The sequence below is a fragment of the Paramormyrops kingsleyae genome, chromosome 7, assembly GCF_048594095.1.
Source record: "Paramormyrops kingsleyae isolate MSU_618 chromosome 7, PKINGS_0.4, whole genome shotgun sequence".
In the NCBI taxonomy this organism is placed as follows: Eukaryota; Metazoa; Chordata; class Actinopteri; order Osteoglossiformes; family Mormyridae; genus Paramormyrops; species Paramormyrops kingsleyae.
Window position 1 is genome coordinate 7,292,926 of NC_132803.1, and position 21,712 is coordinate 7,314,637.

At 41.6% G+C, this 21,712-nt stretch overlaps 1 protein-coding gene across 14 annotated transcripts in view; it reads left to right on the forward strand.

Annotated features, from left to right (window-relative positions):
• cast (calpastatin) overlaps positions 1–21,712 on the forward strand; it is a 56,285-nt gene that overhangs the window by 23,043 nt on the left and 11,530 nt on the right. For 5 of the 14 annotated variants that reach the window (XM_072714159.1, XM_072714158.1, XM_072714171.1 and 2 more), the window contains exons 2-17: positions 5,331–5,399; positions 7,632–7,784; positions 8,199–8,348; positions 8,678–8,797; positions 15,968–16,054; positions 16,267–16,356; positions 16,960–17,043; positions 17,534–17,590; positions 18,266–18,370; positions 18,531–18,647; positions 18,801–18,884; positions 19,172–19,282; positions 19,710–19,763; positions 20,038–20,142; positions 20,303–20,419; positions 21,505–21,588. In XM_072714159.1, the coding sequence (XP_072570260.1) occupies positions 5,331–5,399; positions 7,632–7,784; positions 8,199–8,348; positions 8,678–8,797; positions 15,968–16,054; positions 16,267–16,356; positions 16,960–17,043; positions 17,534–17,590; positions 18,266–18,370; positions 18,531–18,647; positions 18,801–18,884; positions 19,172–19,282; positions 19,710–19,763; positions 20,038–20,142; positions 20,303–20,419; positions 21,505–21,588 (1,587 nt within the window). Of the gene's footprint in view, positions 1–5,330; positions 5,400–5,994; positions 6,142–7,631; positions 7,785–8,198; positions 8,349–8,677; positions 8,798–15,967; positions 16,055–16,266; positions 16,357–16,959; positions 17,044–17,533; positions 17,591–18,265; positions 18,371–18,530; positions 18,648–18,800; positions 18,885–19,171; positions 19,283–19,709; positions 19,764–20,037; positions 20,143–20,302; positions 20,420–21,504; positions 21,589–21,712 lie in introns of those variants that run through there. The other 9 variants (XM_072714165.1, XM_072714163.1, XM_072714166.1 and 6 more) reach the window with 5 other exon arrangements.

Genomic DNA, 21,712 nt, shown 5'->3' on the forward strand with positions numbered 1-21,712 from the left:
GATTGACTTCAGTGATCCCAGACGGAAATTCTTGATTACATGATTGCACATACAGCACCAGTCAAAAGTTTGAACACACACACACCCAGGTTTATTAGTACTGTTATCTACATTTTTGAATAATCATAAAGACATTAAAACTATAAAATAAGATATATGGAGTTATGTACTGACTGAAAAATTATTAGACAAAAAAATGATTTGTTGGGGGGTGGGGGGCAGCTCTGTAGGTTGGGCCTTTGAACTTTGAACGGTTTCCAGTTCAAATCCCTGGGTTGGCAGAGTGATCCCATTACTGGGGCCTTGCCCCCCCACAGACTTAGACCAGTTTCATGAGGTGGCCTCCTGGGATGCTTTTCCTGCTGCCCTGACGGAGTTCCCACATATGCTGAGCTCTTATTGGCTGCTTTTCCTTCACTCTGATCAAACTTCTCCAAAAGCATTTCTACTGCATTTAGGTCAGGTGGCCGGATCATGTGATGTAACACTCCACAGCTCTCCTTTGTGGGCACCTTAGTGTGTCAAAGCTTTTACTGGTACTGTACAGTACCGTGCAAAATCCTAGGCAGTCAAACAAAATGTTTAAGGCTATTTATCTAGGCAGCAAATGTGTATTTGATCAGAAAAGAAACAATTTAACATTAAAACTTGTGCAAGTTAACAGTAACACGATAACAAATAATCAAGAATTTCTTCTGCTATTCAAAAAGTTACTGATATCTGGTTGGATGCCTAGAAGAACATGTAACCTATGGCTTACTCACTGGGGGCTTTGGGTGGGGATGCTGTAAAGCGCTTTGGGACAATGTAATGTTGTGATAATGCGCTATACAAAAATAAATTTGTTGTTGTTGTTGTTGATTCGGTTCCCAAACTTGATTGACTTAATTATTTGCATAACTCGAGGTATTGATGAGGTATTGATTACTCAAACGAGGTTGGGTAGAGGTCAATATATAAAAAAATACATTTCAGATGGTTGCTGCAAATACTGGGGTGAGTTTAGGAGAGGTTTTGAAATGGCCAAGATGATTCTTCTAGACATAATAATATAGTTTTACATCAACATGAAGATCATTTAAAATGCATTTCCTTTGACTGCCTACGACTTTCACACAGTGCTGTACATGCGTTCAAATTCTTACGCTATGGCAACGGTGAGCGATATGGCGATAACTGATCATAACCGGTTACAGTTATAAACAATAAACGTTTCAGAGTTATCGCTAGGTTTGCAGTACAGCACACAATTTACATTTACTGTACTTTTATTTAATTTATTTAGTTTATTTTTTCCAAAACGACGTACAAGTAAGATGAAGAGCACATGACAAACATACATGCTGTCGAGGGGTTAACTAGGCATAAGTGGTGCTGGGCTTAGATCCCAGGATATGCCCTGGTACATGTGTGCTGCTTAACACTATTATAATGACAGAACAAACTTGCAAGTGTTTATCACGCAATAAATATTTTAGTTCTTTCTCGTAAATTTACGACTTCAAACTCAGGAGTTTTTCTCAATGTTTTGCCCCTTTCCCAGCTCTGTATTTCATTTTCTTCACCTTCAATGGCTCTCTGAGGGAGTTGTAAATCATAGAAATTTAGTTCAGCTGACAAACTGGTAGCATGTGGGAATGAAGTGTCGCAGCCAATTGACAGCCCAGAGAGAAGGATGCAGGACCACCCAAAAAATAAACACGATTCTCTTATTCACAGCGTAGTTGCTGTGTTTTGGATACATCAGGGTCCGATTTAACACCCCCCCCCCCACACACACACACACACACACACACCTGCAGGTTATCCCTGACCTGGAAAAACCTGTCAGCTCGGGCCGTCTGTCCCATCGACTTTCGTTCTTGTTCTGCACGGTTTTACAGATCACCTTCACGATAACAAAATAAAAGCAGTGTATTGATGTGGATTACAAGGGCAATTCAACAGTGAAAAGTGAGCTTAAGGCTTGTGCTGCCATACAATTGACAAGGGGTGTTTTTAATTTGTGGCATGTGACAGTAGGAGTGTATTTAAGCTCTTGTGTACAATGTTGTGTTTAGGGTTAAAAAGGTCTCAGCATTTTTTGTGGTGATTTTTCTTACTCTGATGACTAGTATAGGCATTTATCTCGTATTAGAAAAGGGCTCGGATTGTGGAGATGAATTGCTGTTGCTATTCAGCAGACAGTGTTGATTTAGGTATGTTTGTCGCTATGAGTCACACCAGCCACTCCTTTATCAGTTTGTCACTCACTTTACAATCCAGACAGCCCTGCACAATGTCCCTATATGAAGTGGCAATAGGGCAAAAATGAGTACAGGTTCATTTAGTTTGTCCTTTATCCTTACATTTTGCACATATTTGACTGATCACGCACTGAAGTGTATAAAGTAATTGGCATATATTTGACAACTGGCTTATAATTGATTATAAGACTTGCTCGAGAGAGATGCAAAGCAGATTTAGATTGTACAGGGATTTGGGGAAGGAATTACGAGTTTATCTAGGGAGGAGAGTAGGGAACAGTCCAGAAAACAAACCCGTGTTGGTTCTTGGGTAGGGCTCTGGATCTGGGGCTTAGTGTTGGCATGTAGGCATGTTAGCTTGGGGCAAAAATACATAATGCTCAGTGGTATATGATTGGGAATACAGCCTATGACGTAATGGCGTGAATGACTGCACTGCTTTGCCTTGCTTTAGGATATCTGTTATGACTAAGCCTTTGTGCCTGTGATCAGAAGGTCTCAGCACGTCTGGGGGTCCTTGAGCAAGACCCTTAACCCCCAACTCCCAGTGTGCTGCTGTGGGTGGCTGCCCTTCATGGCCAGCTTACTCTCACCTACAGAGAGCAAGTTGGGGGAGGCATAAACAGAATTTCCCCACGGCGGTCAATGAAGTACCCAAAAAAGCAGCGATTTAAGGTTCTTTTTAGTGGTCAACTGTTATAACATCATGCTGATATCTGTATGTTTTTTAAGTGTTAGCAGAAAAAGGCATATTGCCTATAATGGGACAGTTCATGTAGAGTAGGCCTTTGAAATGCAGCATTTCAAAAAAGATCAAGACGGCATGACAAGAAATAAAAAATAATAATTTTGTATAATATATTAGGGCAGCACGGTATTGGGAAATTTTCAAATATCGCAATGTTATTTTGGGGTATATATAAATCAAAAAAGTAGTTCAACATAAATTTCTCACAAACACATCTAGGAGTGATTTAAATGGCAAGAAAGAAAATTGTTGTGCAGTGGAGGTAAACTTTAAATCGATTTTTAAACATATATTAGATAATCTTGAAAAGGAATAATCATTAAAATTGCGACGCTTACTAAGTTTTGTTTGTCTATGGCAAAGTAAAAATGTCTGGGCAGTGTGAAAGTATGAAAATCCTGATCTCAGATCATATGAATATTGCGGTATTTGCAAGTAAGGATGTGCATACTGTGCAATTTTGGTATTAATATCACACATCGCCCAGCCCTGTAATTTTCTATACTAATTTTTCCAATTCAGTAAAAAATACTCTGCCTGGAGTTCTGATGTTATTCAGCGCCAGTACCAGTTTTTATCGCCAGTGAAAAACCAACAATTTGAAGTACCACACTTTCTTTTAAAGTACCAAACGTATAGTACCTGGTGCAGTGGGAAAGCGCCCTTAGACAAAGCATCTGTACCTTCCGGGTAAAAGAATGACGGTGTAACATTAGACATTTTAAATGTCATGTATGTTCAGTAGGAATTGCTATGCAGTGCCAGTCAAAGTCTGGACACACCTACTAAAAATCATTTGTCTTTCAACAAGATAATGACCCTATGCGCACCTCGAAGTTATGTAATAAGTATTATCTCGTGAACCAGGAAAGGAATGAAGTGCTGTGACAGATGACCCGGCCTCACAATCCGCTGACCTAAAGCCTGTAGTGCTGGTTTGGGATAAGCAAGGTAGCCCAGAGCTAGTGGAAACTCCTTCAGGAATGTTGGAGAAGCATTCCAGCTGGCCTCATCTCGAAGCTGGATGAATGAAAGCCTAGAGTCCACAGCGCTGTCACAGAAGCAAAAGGGGACTATTTTATATTATAGTATAAAATTTGACAAAACTTTGAGATGTTGAACGCTTCTCTTGGTTGTTGCGAATATGTATTAGATAATTACCTCGAAACCTTTATTATAAGGTAAATAAAATGGCTGACATAGAGACAAATACATGAAAAGCAGGCGTGTCCAGGCACATATGTGTGTGATTAAAATTGTTGGCTGGGCTGATTGACCTCTTCTGCAGGTTTTATGAGTTTATTGCATTTGCTCTCACTGTTCTTTTACTGTTGTATAATTGTCCACTATGCAAATATTCTGCTAACTTCAAACGTCAATTTACTGTAAGATCTAGGTCTAGTAGCAAATCAGTGGGATGAAAGCCGTACTTTCTCCTTACCGCACTTGCACTGTATAGTGTAAGCTCCCGTCTTAAAAATTGCCTTTTTAATAGCTTCAATTACACAATGCATTTAATCAAATAATGGCAACAGCATTATCCAGCAAATTACTGAAAAAAGCACAATATATCCTATTGCCCGTCTGTATTTTTAAATGACAGGAATGTACTGTCAGATCCCAAAAAAGTAACCTGTGTTTAGCCAATATGTGTGTGCAAATGTTTATGGAAAGACTAGACTTTTTAGGTGTGGGATGGTTCTATGAAATTGTACACTACCCTCTGTAGGTAGTGATATCCAGCACAGTCTGCAGTGAAGTCTAGCTCTCTTCAGTTATACAGTTTATTTAATATTTAGATTTTAAGATATTTATTCTTTTTCTTTCCTTCAGTTTATTTTGGCATTTTGGTATTACACTTGGACGTTTTATTAACTTCTGGTTTTATTGACCTCTTCATTGAAAAGCTCAAATGTGGAGCAAATTTATGCGTGGTTATTTTCAATGTTTTTCCATACCATCCTCCTATATCAGTCATCAGAATTCGAAGTATCAGTTTCTTCTTGCATCAGGTCTTTATTAGTATGTATTATTATGTATTAGTGAATTTATTTGTTCAATTATGAAGCACAAATAAGAGAGACTATTGCCTTTTAAGTAGTTCCTTAATTCCTCCTGCTAAGAATGAAATCTCTGTTATGGCATGACAGTATCATGACAGTAATTGGTTTTATTTCTCTGTTCTCAGCAAAGTGGGAAAGCCTTTGGGTTCTGCATGTTAGTGCTGTTATAACGCTGCATTATTGCAGTATGAATGGCTGTAGGTGAGTGGGTGGATTTGCTGATGTCAGGCTATATTCTATCTCACCTTCCCTTTGTCTCTCTGCTCTCCACAGTCGCAGCCCAAACAAACTGCATCCACCGCTGCGTCGCAGGTCTCCGGTGCCAAGCCCGCAGAATCAGAGGTACACGCTGCAGACACGCAGCTCTCCTGTATAACCCCACCCACCCTCTGCTCACATTGTTCAGGCTTTCCTGTCTTATGAAAGCAGCGCAGCCCGTTAAAAGCCTTGGGGACCGAGAGACTTTAAAACAGCCAGACATGAAAACCTCTTTATATGGAAGCACAAACTGCCCTTTCTCTGCAGTGACATGACAGAAAACAACTCGGCACATTAAAAGCTTAAATATGTTGTATTCAGTGATGGTGTATTACTGTAAGGTCACAGATCTTGTTACACCTTGTGATTATCGGCTAGGGAATATTGTGTCTAGTCAATAAAATAAACCATAATCGGTATCAGATTGAAATACATGCAAAATACAGAATGAAAGGAATATTCTCATACTTTGTTTTTGTGAAAAGGATACGGCAAATATAAATTTGCTGATAATCACTTTTCATATAGTGTTCCTTTAACAGTCAGCCTAAAATGCAAACAAACAGCCAGTGTCATAAGGGTTCTCCTTGTTCAGGTTACACAACAGGATATAAGATAAACTCCTCCCCCAAAAAACCACCCACACTGCACTTAAAAAAATCGTCTGTGTATGACTGAATCTAACTTTATATAGCAGCGCAACTTTTGAGGCGGTTCAGTTTCAGTGTTGAACATCATCTTCTGCTTCTAGATTGACATCAGAAATTTAGTAGGCTTCACAAAAATTTCTCCTATGAACAGGAAGACAGAACCTTTAAAGGACACTGTAAGTCGATGACATGGCATTTGGGTAGCATTGCACATATAAGAGTATAATAGAGTAAATATAATAGAGTAAAATCTATTTTAATCAGATATTAGTCATTTATTATTGCTAAATGCATCATTACTGCAGTTTTGTTGCTGTAATACTATTTTCTTTGGATAATTTTTTTTGCCAAATCTGTAAAATATTTTTTCAGCATATTAGATGAATGGATGTCAAATGAGATCTACCATATATATTATGTATTTTATGTATATACATATGTATATATTTTATACGCATACTTTGACCAGCTCAGCGGTTGGAAGGTGTATGTATCGATGGATGGATGGATGGATGGATGGATGGATGATGGACTTTGGCTTATGTATTTTAGCTTCGTTGATGAAATAGGTGGCTCAGCACGAGTTTGATTTGAGCCTCAGCTCTGTCTATAGTTCTCTCTGTTCTGTTCTGTTCTGATTACATTCCATAGCCCAAATAATATGCAATGATTATTTGTTTGTTTGTACGGGTATCTAACCTAGTTAAGCCAGTCCCATAGAGCTCAGTAATAGAAGCATGAAAGCTCAATGTGGAGTGAAAGGGTTAAAGGGACAGATGTGCTGAACCAGCTATGCTTCAGCATTCCAGAGTCAAGTCAGAATGAGGTGTGGAGGAGAAAATTGTCTTAAAGTATTTTGTAAAATCACAACCGAGTGGAATGATCAACTTGCCTAGAGGAAGCTGGATAACACATTTGCAGCCACAAAGACATGGATGCATAGGAATGAAGCATAGAATAAGATTTGATATTTATATTATACATTTTCTATACCTGCATAAGTGGTATAAGCTATGTCCAATTTTGTCCTCTGCAGTTGCATAGGATTTTGTTGTTCTCTGTCCTGGATGACCACACATTTATGAATACTTATGTTAATGCTTCATTTATGCATCACTGCTTAAATTTTGGTTACCTTTTACATGTGACAGATGTTTCCAATCTTGAATTGCACAATACAGAAGGTTTCCTAGCCAGCGGAATGGAAGTGTTCGCGTATGATTAGATGATCTGGTAGCTGATGGCAGGAGGCGGCACTGTCTGCCCTAAAGCTGTCGCTGCCAGAGACGGGCAGTCAGGGTTGGTTTTTGTACTGGCCAGACCGCATACCGCAGATCTGAGGGTTTCCTCTTCCTCATCACCTACTTCAGGCAAGTTGTACCGGTTGTTTTGAAGGCCTGTTGCTAGTTACATGTAGTTTTGAAAGAACAAAGTTTTATAATCTCTTGTTTAAAAAATGGTTGGGTTGTACCTTTGTGTGCGCAAAAGGCTTTCTGATGTGATTCTGCCACGTTGCGTCATGAGAAGAGGAAAAGCTGAAAGGTGCCACGTGCTGAAATACATCACTATCGCGTATTATTACATATTGCCAAGGGTTCTGAATACAGGGCTGGTCCTCACTCAGTTGCGCTCTTTGTACAAGTTGGTTCCTGCCTTGCTCTTATAGACATCATCGGCCTCTCCCAGTAAAGCCACTCCTTTAACCTCGCCGACTGGAAAAGCTGGTGCAGGCTCTGCTGCTGGTCCGGGGGATGTTGGACCAGCCAAGGGGAAACAGGAAGGTGTTAAGCCTCAGGACACTACGCAAGGGATGCCCAAGGTTGAACCTTTTGAACCTTTGATCCTGTTCTGTACACTGCCTTTGCTCCTGACTTCGATTCTGGGGTCTCTTCCTTATTCTTCCTTTTGTTAACCATCTTTCTTGTACATTTAAAGTGGCTCATTGTGCCAGTCGTCTTTAAGATTATTTTTCATTTCCAACGTATTATGGCTGACTAGGGTCAGAAATTGAGCTTTCAAAGACTCCTTCCTCTTTCTTTGGGGTTAATGATGATGTTCTTCATGCCTCTCAGCTGCTTTCTTACGGTTCTACTTGACTTTCGGTTGACTCTTCAGTCTCCATTTCTTAGCTGTTAGCTTCCGATTTCTTTTAATATGCTTTACTATAACCTTCTCATTCTTCATGTCTTCTCATTTTTGTTTGGTAAGAGCATGCCCGTCACCTGTCTTATAGAGTGTAACCATCTCATCAAAGAAAGCTGAGTCACTTGATCCTACAAAGCCTGTAGTAGCAGCTGGAGCAGCCAGTGCAATTGCTGTTGGTGGAGTATCTGCATCAGCTGGGAAAGCTGCAGTCGAGGGGAATATGGAGGTGAAGTCCAAGGTAGATAGCTCACCTCCTTGGCCTAAATGGCAAAGCGGGCTTGTGTTGTTCTATGCCTCTAACATCTTCATCGATTTTCATGTCTTCATCACATCTGACTTTAATAGAACTGTACTTTCTCCTAACTACTGGCTGAATCCGTCTGGTGAACAAAATTCTGGATGAGGTGTACCTGTCCCCTTCTTTGCAACATTGCGTGTGTGGTTTTCCGGCGCTGTCTGGGTTTTCCATTGGTCTTCTTGCTCTTATCGTTCGGCTTTTCAGAGGGTTGAATGGTGTCCCCTCCACAGCGTTGTGGTTTTAAAAGCACGTGCTGGCCTATCTTATAGGACGTACCCATCGCCTCAACCAAGGCTGCGGCTGCAAAGTCTGCAGTTACCCAGGCGTCAGCTGAAGTCAAGCAAAGATCACAAGAAATGAAGCCCACAAAAACTGCAGAAACCCCCAAGGTAAAGTGCTAATTCTCTTGGGCAATTTCTGGTATTTTTTATTCTGTTTTGCATGATGATATCAGTGGATTATCACTACTTAGCATTTTCCGTCCTCTCTGTCTTTTCTTGGACCTGCTGTGTTGTGAGATCTTATCAGTATATTGTTACCACAATGTTAAATTGGTATTGGTCAGCTGTTACAACCTTTTCAAAGTGAGATGAGTTTTAACTATTTTTTATCTCAATACTTTTGCATTTCAATCAATGTTTCACTCCTCTCTTGGCACCCCACATCAAAATAATAAAAAAAAGGAAATGTGCAGAGATGCAGCAATTATATTGGTCAAATATAGGTATCAGTTGATACAGAAACAATCAGCCATCGGCTAATGGTTAAAAGTGAGCCGATATTTATTGCCGATAATCCGCTTTAAAACGGAGACCCATGTTGCTTTGCACACCTGCATACTCAACAGTTAGAAAAATGTCTGCTGTGTGGAATTATTTTGTTCAGGCAGGAAGTTGGACCTACCTTGTGACCACCTGATATGATTCACGGCTCTGGATTGTACTGTATATATGAATAGATGTTTTAAATGCATTTTTCATGAAATGTATACTACTCAGTTTACAGAGCATATGAAAGTAGAAAATATGAGCCACAGTTGTCTGTACCTTGTTCTCTTACATATCTTTTGTATAATATATAAACTTTATACAGTGTTATGTAAAAGTTTGGGCAGCCCTGATTAAAATCACTGTATCAGTTTATAACTTGCTAAGCTTTGGATGCAGCAGCATCATTTTATACCTTTATGTAAACTGCAACATTTTAGTAGGGAAATATTTTTTTTATTGGACCAACAGAACCAATTTAATGTGCATTTAACCAAAAATAAGCAGGTCTAATCCCATCAGTCCCACCAAAATGCTTCCGGTTCAGTCCGGTTTGATGGCTTCTGAGCATGGACAGCCTGCATCAAATCAGTCCATACATTTTCAGTGATGTTCCGGTCTGGGGACTGGGATGGCCAATCTAGGACATTGTACTTCTGCCTCTGCATGAATTCCTTGGTAGATGTTGAACGGTGCTTTGGATCACTGTCCTGCTGAAACATCTAACCCTGGCGTAACTTCAAGTTTTTGACTGACTCTTGAAAATTCATGTCAAGAATCTGCTGATACTGGGAGGAATTCATGCGGCCCTCAGCTTTAACAAGGTTTCCAGTACCTGTGCTGGCCACTCAGCGCCATAACATGATGGGCCCTCCACTCAATTTTGCAGTAGGCAGCAGGTTCTTCTCCAGGAATACTGTGTGTTTGTTTCGCCATGCATAGCGCCTCTGGTTGTGACCAAATAACTCTACCTTAGTCTCATCTGTCCACAGTATTTTTTCCCAAAATGTTTCTGGCTTGTCCAGATGCACTTTTGCATACATGAAGCGGCTCTTCTTGTGGCGAGTACTCCGAAAAGGCTTTTTGCACATCACCCTTTGGTGCAAAGTGCGCAGGACTGTGGAACGATGTACAATGATACCATCCACAGCCAGATATTGTTGTAGCTATCTGGAGGTGGTCTGGTTTGTCCTTGATCATTCTAATCAGCCTTCGCCGGTGCCTTTCAGATATTTTTCTTGGCCCACCACATCTTCCTTTGGTCTTCCAGTTCCTGACTACATTTCTGACTGTGGAGACTCAGTCCAAACTTGTGATAATTTCTTGTTCCCTTCTTATAATTCATAAGGATGAATTACTTTAGTTTTTAGGTCAGGAGAGAGTTCTTTATAAGTTCCCATGTTGCCACTCTCTAATGCCTTGTCCACACGTACACGGGTATTTTTTAAAACTGTGTTTTTCCTCCTCCATTAAAAAAAAAAAAAATCCCCGTCCACACAAACATTGTCTTCTTCTAAAATATTTCCGTCCACATGAAACCGCTAAAAGAGCATGCCAAAACCATGCCAAACCAACAGGTAGCGTTATAACTCTAACCGTACTGCCATGTTAGCCAATCAGAAGCCTAATTGCCAGTCCTGTTAAGTTGAAAACCGTGGCGCACATTCCGACGCCTGTGTTGATCAATATAATGCGAGAGTGACTCAACATTTATCTGTACACATGTAAGAAGTCCTGTCAGCAAGGTTAGCACAAGCACTATTTCGGCTAAGTCCTCCATTGCTCAAACACAGTTGACACCATCTTCTTGATGAGTAGCCCAGGTTCAGGGGAACCTGACTGTCCTGCAGGAACGTACGCAGCTGGCTACACGATGGACGGATGGGGGAAGTGGAGGGTTGTGTGTCTGGTGGCTCTGTCCGTGGAGGACATCGAAGACATTTACCTATTCGGAACCATGATTACAGGTCTGATGCTGATTGGATTAGGCATTGCCCTGGTTTATCGAAAATTGAAGAAAACGGTAACAGCCGCTGAAAGCCCCACTAGGCTGGCCGGGATGATTTACGGAGTTGGGAGAGCTGTTGGCACTCAGACTATGGCTATAGATCGCCATAGTCAGAAATTGGATACCATCACTGTGACTATTGACCGCAGATTTGATAACATCACCAGAATCAGAATCAGAATAACTTTATTGTCATTGTAACAAGTACAACGAAATTAGGAGGAGCTCACGGCTCACGGCTATGCAAAGGATTTTGGATGGCGGAGACCAGCGTGGACATTAGAGGAGCTGCGAAATTACAGCTTCTCGCCCGAAAACCCAAAATTCGATCTGCTTTTGGCTCCCCCCTAATCAGCACGGGCCTTGGCCAAGGCCGCTGCTGAATTCAACAACTCCCCCAGAAGAACAAGGCAGTGAGACTCTCTTGCATTCCTCTCCACCAATCCCAAGTATACCCTCCCCCCATCCCACGCCTTCGCCGCTTCATACCCCCAGCATGAACAGGCGGGCCTGTTGACCGGTGCTGGATTTGGCTGCAGGACCGGATGGCTGTTTGTCTGTGCTGGGCTACCTCCACCTCCCCATTTCCTCCCCTGTTGCAAGTCACGACTTTTTATGTTGTAAGGTGTAGTGACTATGTGTTTATGTTGCTGAGGTGTTTTTTTCTGTTCCTACATTGTACTCCCTACTGGACTACAGTCTGGGGGCTGTTTTTTTTATTCTCCTCCTCTCTCTTCATGTAATTCTGTTTTCTCTGTTCTTCCTATATCCCCCGTCTTCCTGACCTTTCTACCCCCTATAATTTGATGTTTGTATATGTATGGTCGGGTTGATGGCCAATTTTTCGCTGGTACTTGTGACTAGTGACATGGTGAATTGCAACAGCAATAAAGGGTTTTCATCATCATCATCATGTATATAGCAAACAGCGCACGCTCTGACGTTAAACAAAGTGGACAACGGCGCACAATCTGACGTTTCGAGCCAAAAACTCTGTTTTCCCTGTCTACATGTCGACGCTGAAAACTGAGTTTCTTAAAATCTTCACCCTGGGTGGAGTTTCGCAAAAGCTCCGTTTTCAGTGACCTAAGACGCCGTTTACGTGTGGACAAAAGCCCAAGACGTATAGAATAAGGTACATTTTAAAAAAATACCCGTGTACGTGTGGACAAGGCATAAGAGAGAACCAAGGACAAGCACAACTAGCAATTACCTATGTTAACCTTTTTCATGACTGGTCACATCTGTCTTTGTAGTTTAAGGACTAATTAGGTAATCAAAGGAATTTTGCTGCCAATTTTGCAATCTGTCAGTATTGAATGACTACAGGTCTTCAAATTAACACAATTAAATAAAATCTTTTGCACATCCCATTTTACATTTTATTTTATTTCATACAACTCAATAATGCTACACTGAGAATTTTGGTCTGATAAACATCCCCTTGCAAAATGGCATATTACTGTAATCTTCTCTTATGAAGACAGAAAAAGACGGACGGACTGGACTGATAACATTTGCTGCCTACTTCCCTGATTACATTATCGTTTTGTTATTAGCCACAACGGCCACATTGATGATAACATAATTAACAGATGGTTAATGTGGGTATCAGCCAATTTGGTAATAGCTAAATGGCTAACTTTAAGGTGTGCGCCAGCCAGGTTAACAGTTATCATAACTGTGTAATACTTCATTGTTGAAACGGGAGCTTTACCGACCTCTCAGAATCCCTCGTAAAACTGGGGTGTCGTCTTTAAGATGCTTCGCCAAGTTTGCTGTGCTACTCGACATCATCGCCGCTGCTTTGTAGCATTGTTTGTATATAGATTATTGACATCCTTAGTCTTTCCTGGGTCGTTTGCCTCGTATACAAAATACTTCCAAATGGCACTTGGCACTTTTTTCATTCTCGACTAAAACTGGTCCCTTCAGTGTCAGAGCTTGCCATGTTCAGCCAGCTAAGTGTTAGTAACGTCAGCTAGCGTTCATCTGTTCAGCTACTAGTGAGGGGAGGGGCTGTGTTCCTGCCTGTCTGCAGCAGAGCCGTGTGAAGTTGTATGTGAACCGGAGGAGACAAAGACGGCACTGTTGGTATTAGGGATGTAAGCAATTAATCGATTATCAATTACACTGCCTAAGACAGGTGACGGGCATGCTCTTACCAAACAAAAATGAGAAGACATGAAGAATGAGAAGGTTATAGTAAAGCATATTAAAAGAAATCGGAAGCTAACAGCTAAGAAATGGAGACTGAAGAGTCAACCGAAATTAATTAATTGCAATTAATTGTATTTTGAACCCATAATTCCTTGCCAGTCCTCGTGGGGCGCACTTGACGCCAAACGTACTTGACGCACACGCGGGAACACAAGCAAACAACAGATAAAACAACAGATAAAAGAGAAACGTTACACAGAGGATGAAGAGGGCAAAACGGAGTGCAGTATGGAGCCACTTCAAGTTGGTCAATGACGACAACGACGCCAAATGCACAATATGTGGAAGTATTTTGAAGTAAATACAAAAATTGCCGCTTAGCAATTAATCGATCATCGATCGATAAGATGAAACAACTATTGATTAATGAATTACTCGATAATTTGCATCCCTAGTTGGTATCCATACTACTGTAAATGAGTATCTAATCCAATAATAATTTGTAGTATTGAGTAGTATCGATTTCTTTGCTAACCGTAGTAGGCAGCATGCTCCACTATCTGGGTGGAGACGTAGAGTTGCTTTGGGGTGCAGAGCACGCCCTGTCCTAGCCCCCAGCAGGCTTCCTAGGCCCAGTGCTGTCTTGTGTTAATGTCCTGCAAGTTTGATGGGGATTGACTTGATGCCCTGCCTGGTAGTTTACCCCCTCCAGAATTTGTGATACCCCAAATGATACCCTGAGGTCAAAGACATATAAAACTGTCTGCTACCAGAAGGTATGCTGCCAGGTCTTCAGTTCTGCAGATTCCTGAAGGTGTGCCTTGTAGGTCGGCCCTGATCAAGGGAATATTCATGCATTTCATAACTACACCCAGTCTGGTTGTGCAATTTCTCCAGTTTAGGTTTGCAGCGCAGTTAGCTGAAATCGCTTTTTTAAGGGTATGTTATCATATTATGTTTTACTGACGTTAGTTTGAAATTAAAAGAATAAGGCTTTTGTGCGTGTCATGGCTTTGGAAATCAGCATAGCTTTCGATATGGGTGTGTCATTTGTGCACAAAGCCTGTTGCTGACTGTTAATATTGAGTGTGTGTTGCTCACTCGAACGTGATCGTACTCCTGAGACGGCAGTGCTGTATGGGGTGAAGGAAAGCACCCCCCTCCCCCGAAGTAATGGTCAGTGCCTGTCCCTCCATCACGCTCACAGCCACACACGGGACTCGTGTCCTAATTCTCATATTCTTATCCAGGCTTAGCTCTGGTATTGAAGTGTCATGCTGCTGAAAAATGCAGTCTGTCCCATTGCTGTAAGATGGGTTGGTTGTGTTGGAATTCTTTTCCGTTTGCCCAAGTGCGAGAAACTGCCTGCGGGGAAGGTTAAGCCCGAGGAAGCTCCCACAGTTAGGGAGTCTGTTAAGGAGCAACACGTTATCTGGGTTTTCCGAATTACTTCTGCCTTTTTTTAGATTAGAATTACATTTGTTTGTTTAGTAATTGCTTTTACCCAAAGTGATGTACAATTGTGAAAGCAGGGTCAGATGATCCCTGGAGCGATTTCCAGTTAAGGGCCTTTGCTCAGGAGCCCGATGATGAAGTCACTCTGACCACCGGCCCATTGGTTGACTTCTGTGCTGCTTCCTCTAATCCCACAATCAGTCTGTGTCTCTGTATCGTCTCTCTAGCTGTACTGCCTGCCTGTATTGTGCGATTATTCTCCCAGCGTCATGGGGCAATTGTATTATGCCACTTTGCCTCAATTATTTTTTTTCCCCCACATTTACAGCTTAGAATGCTTAAGAAATACAATGTGATTATGGAAAAAAAACTAGACACGCCCTTTTTCAGATGTAAAACACATGTTTTGATTAGTAAATCTCTCATTCCCAATCCATGACTACAGAATCGTTTATAACGTCAGCGATAGCTGTCTTTGTCGACTGGGTGGGACTGGTGAAAGTTGTAAGTGTGCAAACACCTTCAGATGACTAAGGCATATGTTGGACTTTTACGATTGTGGACCAGCTGGTTTCTGTTCAGACAAACTCAAAAGCAGAAAACAAAGCCCGTGTTGAAAGTTTGCTTGCGGGTAGCAATGAAGAGCTTAAAAGCGCCCTCAAGTGGACAGCATTAGCAAGTACACATCACGCACAAGGCTGTATTTGAAAAGGGGTCAGAAGATGGACAAATGGAAATATAAAAACAAAGACGATAAATGTAAAATTCAGCAAAGGAGAACATACTGCAATACAGGAAAATGAATTCAAATGAAAGCTAAGAAAACAAATTAAAATGTAATATATAGAAGATATATAAAACGGTTTGAAGCACTTCCACTTAAAAGTTGGCAGGGGAGAAAAACCCAGGAAAAAAACGGTATTGGAAGTGAGTATTATTTCGGTGGGTGGTGCCAGAAGTGAAGCTTTGTGGAGGGGGGGGCGCTTGCCTGGGAGAAGCCTCACATGACCTTCGACTGGCACCACCAAAGATAAATGCTTTGGGTGGATCGGTATGTCCGTATTGTGTTTGCCATGGGATGGACCAGCCTGTCATCCAGGGTGTGTTGATCCTCGTGCCCGGTGAGAAATTCCAGACTCACCAGGCCCTGTGTCTTTGTTTGTACTCAGAAACCCCTAAGCTCAGATGCCGCTTTGGATGCCCTCTCAGCTGGGTTTGACAGCTCTGCTGCGAAAAGTAAAGAGAAGAAGAAACCAGTAATGTCCACATTTTATACTTCATTACTGCTTTTTCATTGTAATATTTTTTTATTGAGTACTGGATTGTAATACCTGCAGGGCTCCGTTTGATCCCTTTAGGGATCGTCTTTTAAAATAACAGTATTTCGTAACTTCAGAATAAGGTACGACTTCCTGTGCTCGGTCGTGTAATAGCTAATTTCCTACATCTTGCCCTGTGCTTTTTCTAGGTAGTGGAGGACATTGCTGCTGTTGATGTCCTGTCAGCTGCATTGTCAAATGTTTCTCCGCCTCCTGCAGACAGTCAGGCCACACAGAAGGTGGAGTTGAATGACTTCTTTTGTAAATGCTTTAGTATCATACTGTAGGCATAGATAGACTGTTATATTGTATTTGTAAGCTATCTGTACATGATGCTTCTAGCATTATCAATAACCCCCATCGTGTAACATGACAGCTTATTGCTTCGGCCCGTTCTGTAGAACCAGTGAAGAATGTTTACATTTCTCTTAAAAAATGTAGGTAAATTTAAGTAAATTATTAATAATCAAATAATATTAAGATTATATTAATAATATTATCATTGATAATATTCATATTAAAATAGTATTAATAGTTAAATTCTCCTAAAATCAAGACGTATAGAAACAATTTTTTTTTATTAGCCTCACACTGGACTAACATTGCATGAATCACCACTATATTTCTAAAGCCCATTCAGCATTCTACAGCTGTCTGATATCAGCAAGCAATGTTGGTGTCAGTGTTTAAGAGATGTAAATATTTTCACGTTATATCTTTTAATTTATGCATGAAAACTATTAAGAGTAAGCATAGTCATTTAGCCTTTTATTTGAAAAGGCTTTGCATGCGTTGTGTTGAATGATTGTGAGTTAAGTAGAAAACTACTTCTGCACTTGCAGAAAGCGGAGATCAAGAAGCCGGCTGTAGGCGCTGGGTCCAGGTCCGAGGCTCCCCCTGCAGACAAGAAAGCCAGGATGCACGAGGTGCAGAGCAGCTTTCCCACAATGCCGCAGGACCCCGCCTTCCTGCCTCTTGTCTTTTGCAAAGGATTAACAAACACAATGTTGTTAATTGGGCTTTGTGGGTTTTTTTTTTTTTATTCATTTACATATTGTTACTAAACTTCACCTTTAATTATATAGTAAACATTCCTCTGTGAAGGCAGTGTTTCTTTGTAAGTCCTTACGACAGAAATATGCAGGCTATTCTAAAGATGTTACGTATGGCAGGAATAGTATAAAAATAAGGTTACTGTGCAGCATAGAGGATAAAATTGCTAATTTGTCTTGTAACCAAAATGTTAGTTATTAGTCTCAGTTAGTCTATTATATTAGTCTAGTCATTGAGTTGCAGTTAAAATAGTCAAGAAATAAACTGTTTTTATGTCTGTATGTAGAGAGACTATAACTTAGTAACAGGATCCAGCAGTGTGACCTTTTGAGCATTTATCTTGTGTTACTCCTTGGATCCCAGGATGCTGGGCCTGCTGCACCAAAGCCTTCTGGGGATCCAAAGACCAAGAAGGAAGAGGTTAGCTGCTAGCTGCATCTGCCAAGTTTCTTTTCTTGATTTTAATACACTTTTCATATCAAGATATTTGTGATACGGGGCGTCCCAAGCATCATCATTCTGGACCAATTGTTATCTTTGTGCCCCCCCTTCCGGGGCTCAGACTCCTCACCCCTAGGTCTCTTATTATTCCCTGTCTTTTTGGGGTCCAATTGCTTCCCCGCCTCTATAAGTTTTGGGCTAGAAAACACGATCGTGGCGAATTGGCCTCCGCAGTGTTTTGTATACTCATGGCAAAGGCCCGAAATCAGCCAAGGACATTACGATGGAGACCCAAGGGGTTTCTATGGTGGAGCAGTAGCAGTCTTTGAAGTTTTGAGCTGGCCAGATATTAAAGCCAATTATACTCTTTGGCCTTCAACGTAGCGATAAGCAACAGAGCTGAATAAGGCTCATATACATACAACCAGGGCTAAAACAAGATACAGATACATAAAGCCTGAGGCTAGATCAGGCAGCAATAATTGGACTATTTTCTGTAAAGGTTTCATGGTTATATAGTATTTTGCGGGTTACATCTTTATAGCATTGCGCTAAGGATTATGTTCACTAAGTGTTATACAAGGCTAAATAATATTCCATACTAACTCAAATGTAAATTTACCACTCAAGTTCCTATTGTCTTTGTCTCTCTAGGACACTTCCATGTCTGCAGATGCTCTCAGTGCTTTGGAGGACCTGCTTCCTTCTGCAGAGCCTGAGCCTGAACCTCCCAAAGTACAACCAAAGGACATCGTCACGGTACTGACATCCCTTCACATTGTCTCTGCTGCTTTGTCTGTGAAGATCAGTGAGCTTGAAGTGTATTTCATAGTGCAGAAGTCCCTGATCATCAGTGCCGTACATAGAGCTCTTCTTTGAGACCCAGTGAACCTCCCAGTCACCATCCTGTCCTCTTCAGGAGGCCAAGCTGAAGTCTGAGAAAGGAGTGAGAGTCGGAGAGAGGGAGGACACTCTTCCGCCAGAGTACCGATTCACAGAAGACAAACTGAAAGAGTTTCCTGCCCCCAAGAAAGAGGTGAGGACAGATGCATGTTATATGAGGAATTCTTTCTAAAAGTGAGTTTGTCTAATTTTTACTAGTATTTAAAAGTAGACTAGTAAGTTAAGTGATGAGTTAGTGTAGTGATGAACCGTCGTCATGGTGAAATCTGCTTTCTGTCCTCTGCAGCCCTCGATGGACGCAGGAGAAGCTCTGGACCTTCTGTCTGGGGATTTTGTTTCTCCCGTTGCTGCCCCTGACCCTCCTAAACAGGTCTGTGTGTGGTTTGTGTCTTAGGTTTTTTGGAGAGACCTCTGTGCTACATCTTCTGAAGATGGTTTAATCTGAAGTATAGAATATTACTTGCTCTTTAGTTTCTTTTCTAGTCCTTTGCATCCATTCGTTTGTCTTCTAACTACACATCATGGTCAGGGATTCAGGATGGTCCATTACAGACGGAAAATAAATGTTATTTAGAAATGTAATGTGACTTTCCTCTGATAATATTGCTCCGTCTCTCCCTGTCTCTCTGGCCTTTGGACTCTCCTGCTCGCTCTCAGGCTAAAAAAGATGATCACGCCCTTGATGCACTTGCAGAGGATTTTGTGGCTCCTGCAAAGGCCCCTTCAGTCCAGGCCCCTGTTCCACCTCCGTCACGCGTCCCCCAGCAGGTAGGTGACTCAGTCCTGCTTATATAAGGCCGCCAGTGTTGTCATTTAGGGACCTGATTTTGAGCAGTTGATTGTATTTCTTAGTTTGGGTAAACAGTCTCGAGGCTTTACTGCAAGGGCATAGGTTTGGATATGGGGGGGTAGGAACACGTCCCTACCAATATTATGGGATTACTGTGTGTGTTTGGGGGGGACTGGGGGTTCGGGGCTGATTTGGTCCCTGCCATTGTTAAAACCACTCATACGCCCTCGCTTTACTGCACGATGACAGAGGCAGGCAGAATAGATCCTGCGATCTGTGTTCCTCAGTATTCACACATGCCTCCAGTTAGCCTTGCAGAGCATCTTTTCTCTGTGATATATTCACACAGCTTGAGAACTGCATGACCTGTGCTCAGTGTTCACTGTCATCTCTCCTTGACTGCAGAAAGACCCACAGCCTTCCTCCACCAGCACTGCAGCAGGACCCAAATCTGTAGAGGTACGTTTAGCTGGTGTGGCTGCTGCCTTCGGTGTTCCGGCTGCAGCTGGGTTTGGAATTCCAGCTCCCTGCTCCATCTCCCAACCATATCCCCCAGTCTCCTCCATTTAGGGACTTGCTATATTATTGTTTAAATCATTATTGAAAATATGTACATGCTCATCTCTCTATTGACCACAGTTTTGCTTGCTCTCCTAAAGGGTATTTTCTAGCTTGAATTCTCCCGTTTAATCGGATGCTATGCATCTTGACCTGTGTCTCCCTGGCTCTCTAGGACACTTCCATGTCCGCAGATGCTCTCAGTGCTTTGGAGGACCTGCTTCCTTCTGCAGAGCCTGAGCCTGAACCTCCCAAAGTACAACCAAAGGACATCGTCACGGTACTGACATCCCTTCACATTGTCTCTGCTGCTTTGTCTGTGAAGATCAGTGAGTTTGAAGTTTATTTCATAGTGCAGAAGTCCCTGATCATCACTGCCGTACATAGAGCTCTTTTTTGAGACCCAGTGAACCTCCCAGTCACCATCCTGTCCTCTTCAGGAGGCCAAGCTGAAGTCTGAGAAAGGAGTGAGAGTCGGAGAGAGGGAGGACACTCTTCCGCCAGAGTACCGATTCACAGAAGACAAACTGAAAGAGTTTCCTGCCCCCAAGAAAGAGGTGAGGACAGATGCAGCACGTCGTGATTTTCCTGAGTTCAGTGCATCCCTGGGTCAGCAAGGGCGGAACTTGCGTGTCACATCGTTAACCAATCACAGTCTTCATTTTATTATATGAATACGTTAATTAAAACCACTGAATTCTGTTAAGCGGCAAGGTGCACAGATATGTAATGTACCAGTTTTATTGTTTGTTTTTTTTAAGATACAAAATATAGGAACATACCTTTATAGGTTGTACAGAGCAATGCAAAGAGATGTCTGTATTTCATAATAAAAATAACAATAAGTTGATAGATTGTACGTCAAAATGGACAGCTGTCAGAATAGGATCATTGCACTGACTTATAGGTCTGAGAATGAGGCTGGGATGGTCACTCTGCCATTCAGTCCAGTACGTTCCTGCAGTAGCGATGGTAGAGTGCGTGACACTTGGGAGTGTAGCGCTGCCGGGTATACGGCTGACCAAAACATTTTTTTTACATGTGTTTACTTGACCTAGTGCCTGGTCTAGCAGAAAAAAACAACCGTGTGGATTTAGGAGATGAATTATGCATTATTACAAAGATTTGAGCAAATCAATTTCCTATCATAAAAAACTAACTCTTTATAGTGCTTCTGTTGCAATTTTTGCTGTTGCCATGGAAAATGCTGGTTATAGTGCAAATGAGGAATAAATTTAAATATTTAGACATTTGAAGAAAATAGATGATATAAATGACATTTTAAGACATGGACAGCAACACACAAAAATACAGTTAACCACCTAATTGATGGGGAATGATTGTACAAATTTATACATAAGTAGAATGTGCTATAAATGAATAGGTGTCATTTCAGAGTCACAATTAGGATTCAGTACGTTCTCTTAAAAACATATTTATTGGCTTTCACATTTCCAGTTGATCAATACAGTAATCCTAGAAATTGTACAGGTTGGGGGTGTGGAAGGAGTAAGGATTAGATGGCAGGGTGATGAGGCTGTGCGGGGAATACAGCGCTGTCATTCCGGGAGCCCCCATTATAGTTAAACTATTATAGTGATGAACCGTCGTCATGGTGAAATCTGCTTTCTGTCCTCTGCAGCCTTCGATGGATGCAGGAGAAGCTCTGGACCTTCTGTCTGGGGATTTTGTTTCTCCCGTCGCTGCCCCTGACCCTCCTAAACAGGTCTGTGTGTGGTTTGTGTCTTAGGTTTTTTGGAGAGACCTCTGTGCTACATCTTAATATTCTGAAGATGGTTTAATCTGAAGTACAGAATATTACTTGCTCTTTAGTTTCTTTTCTAGTCCTT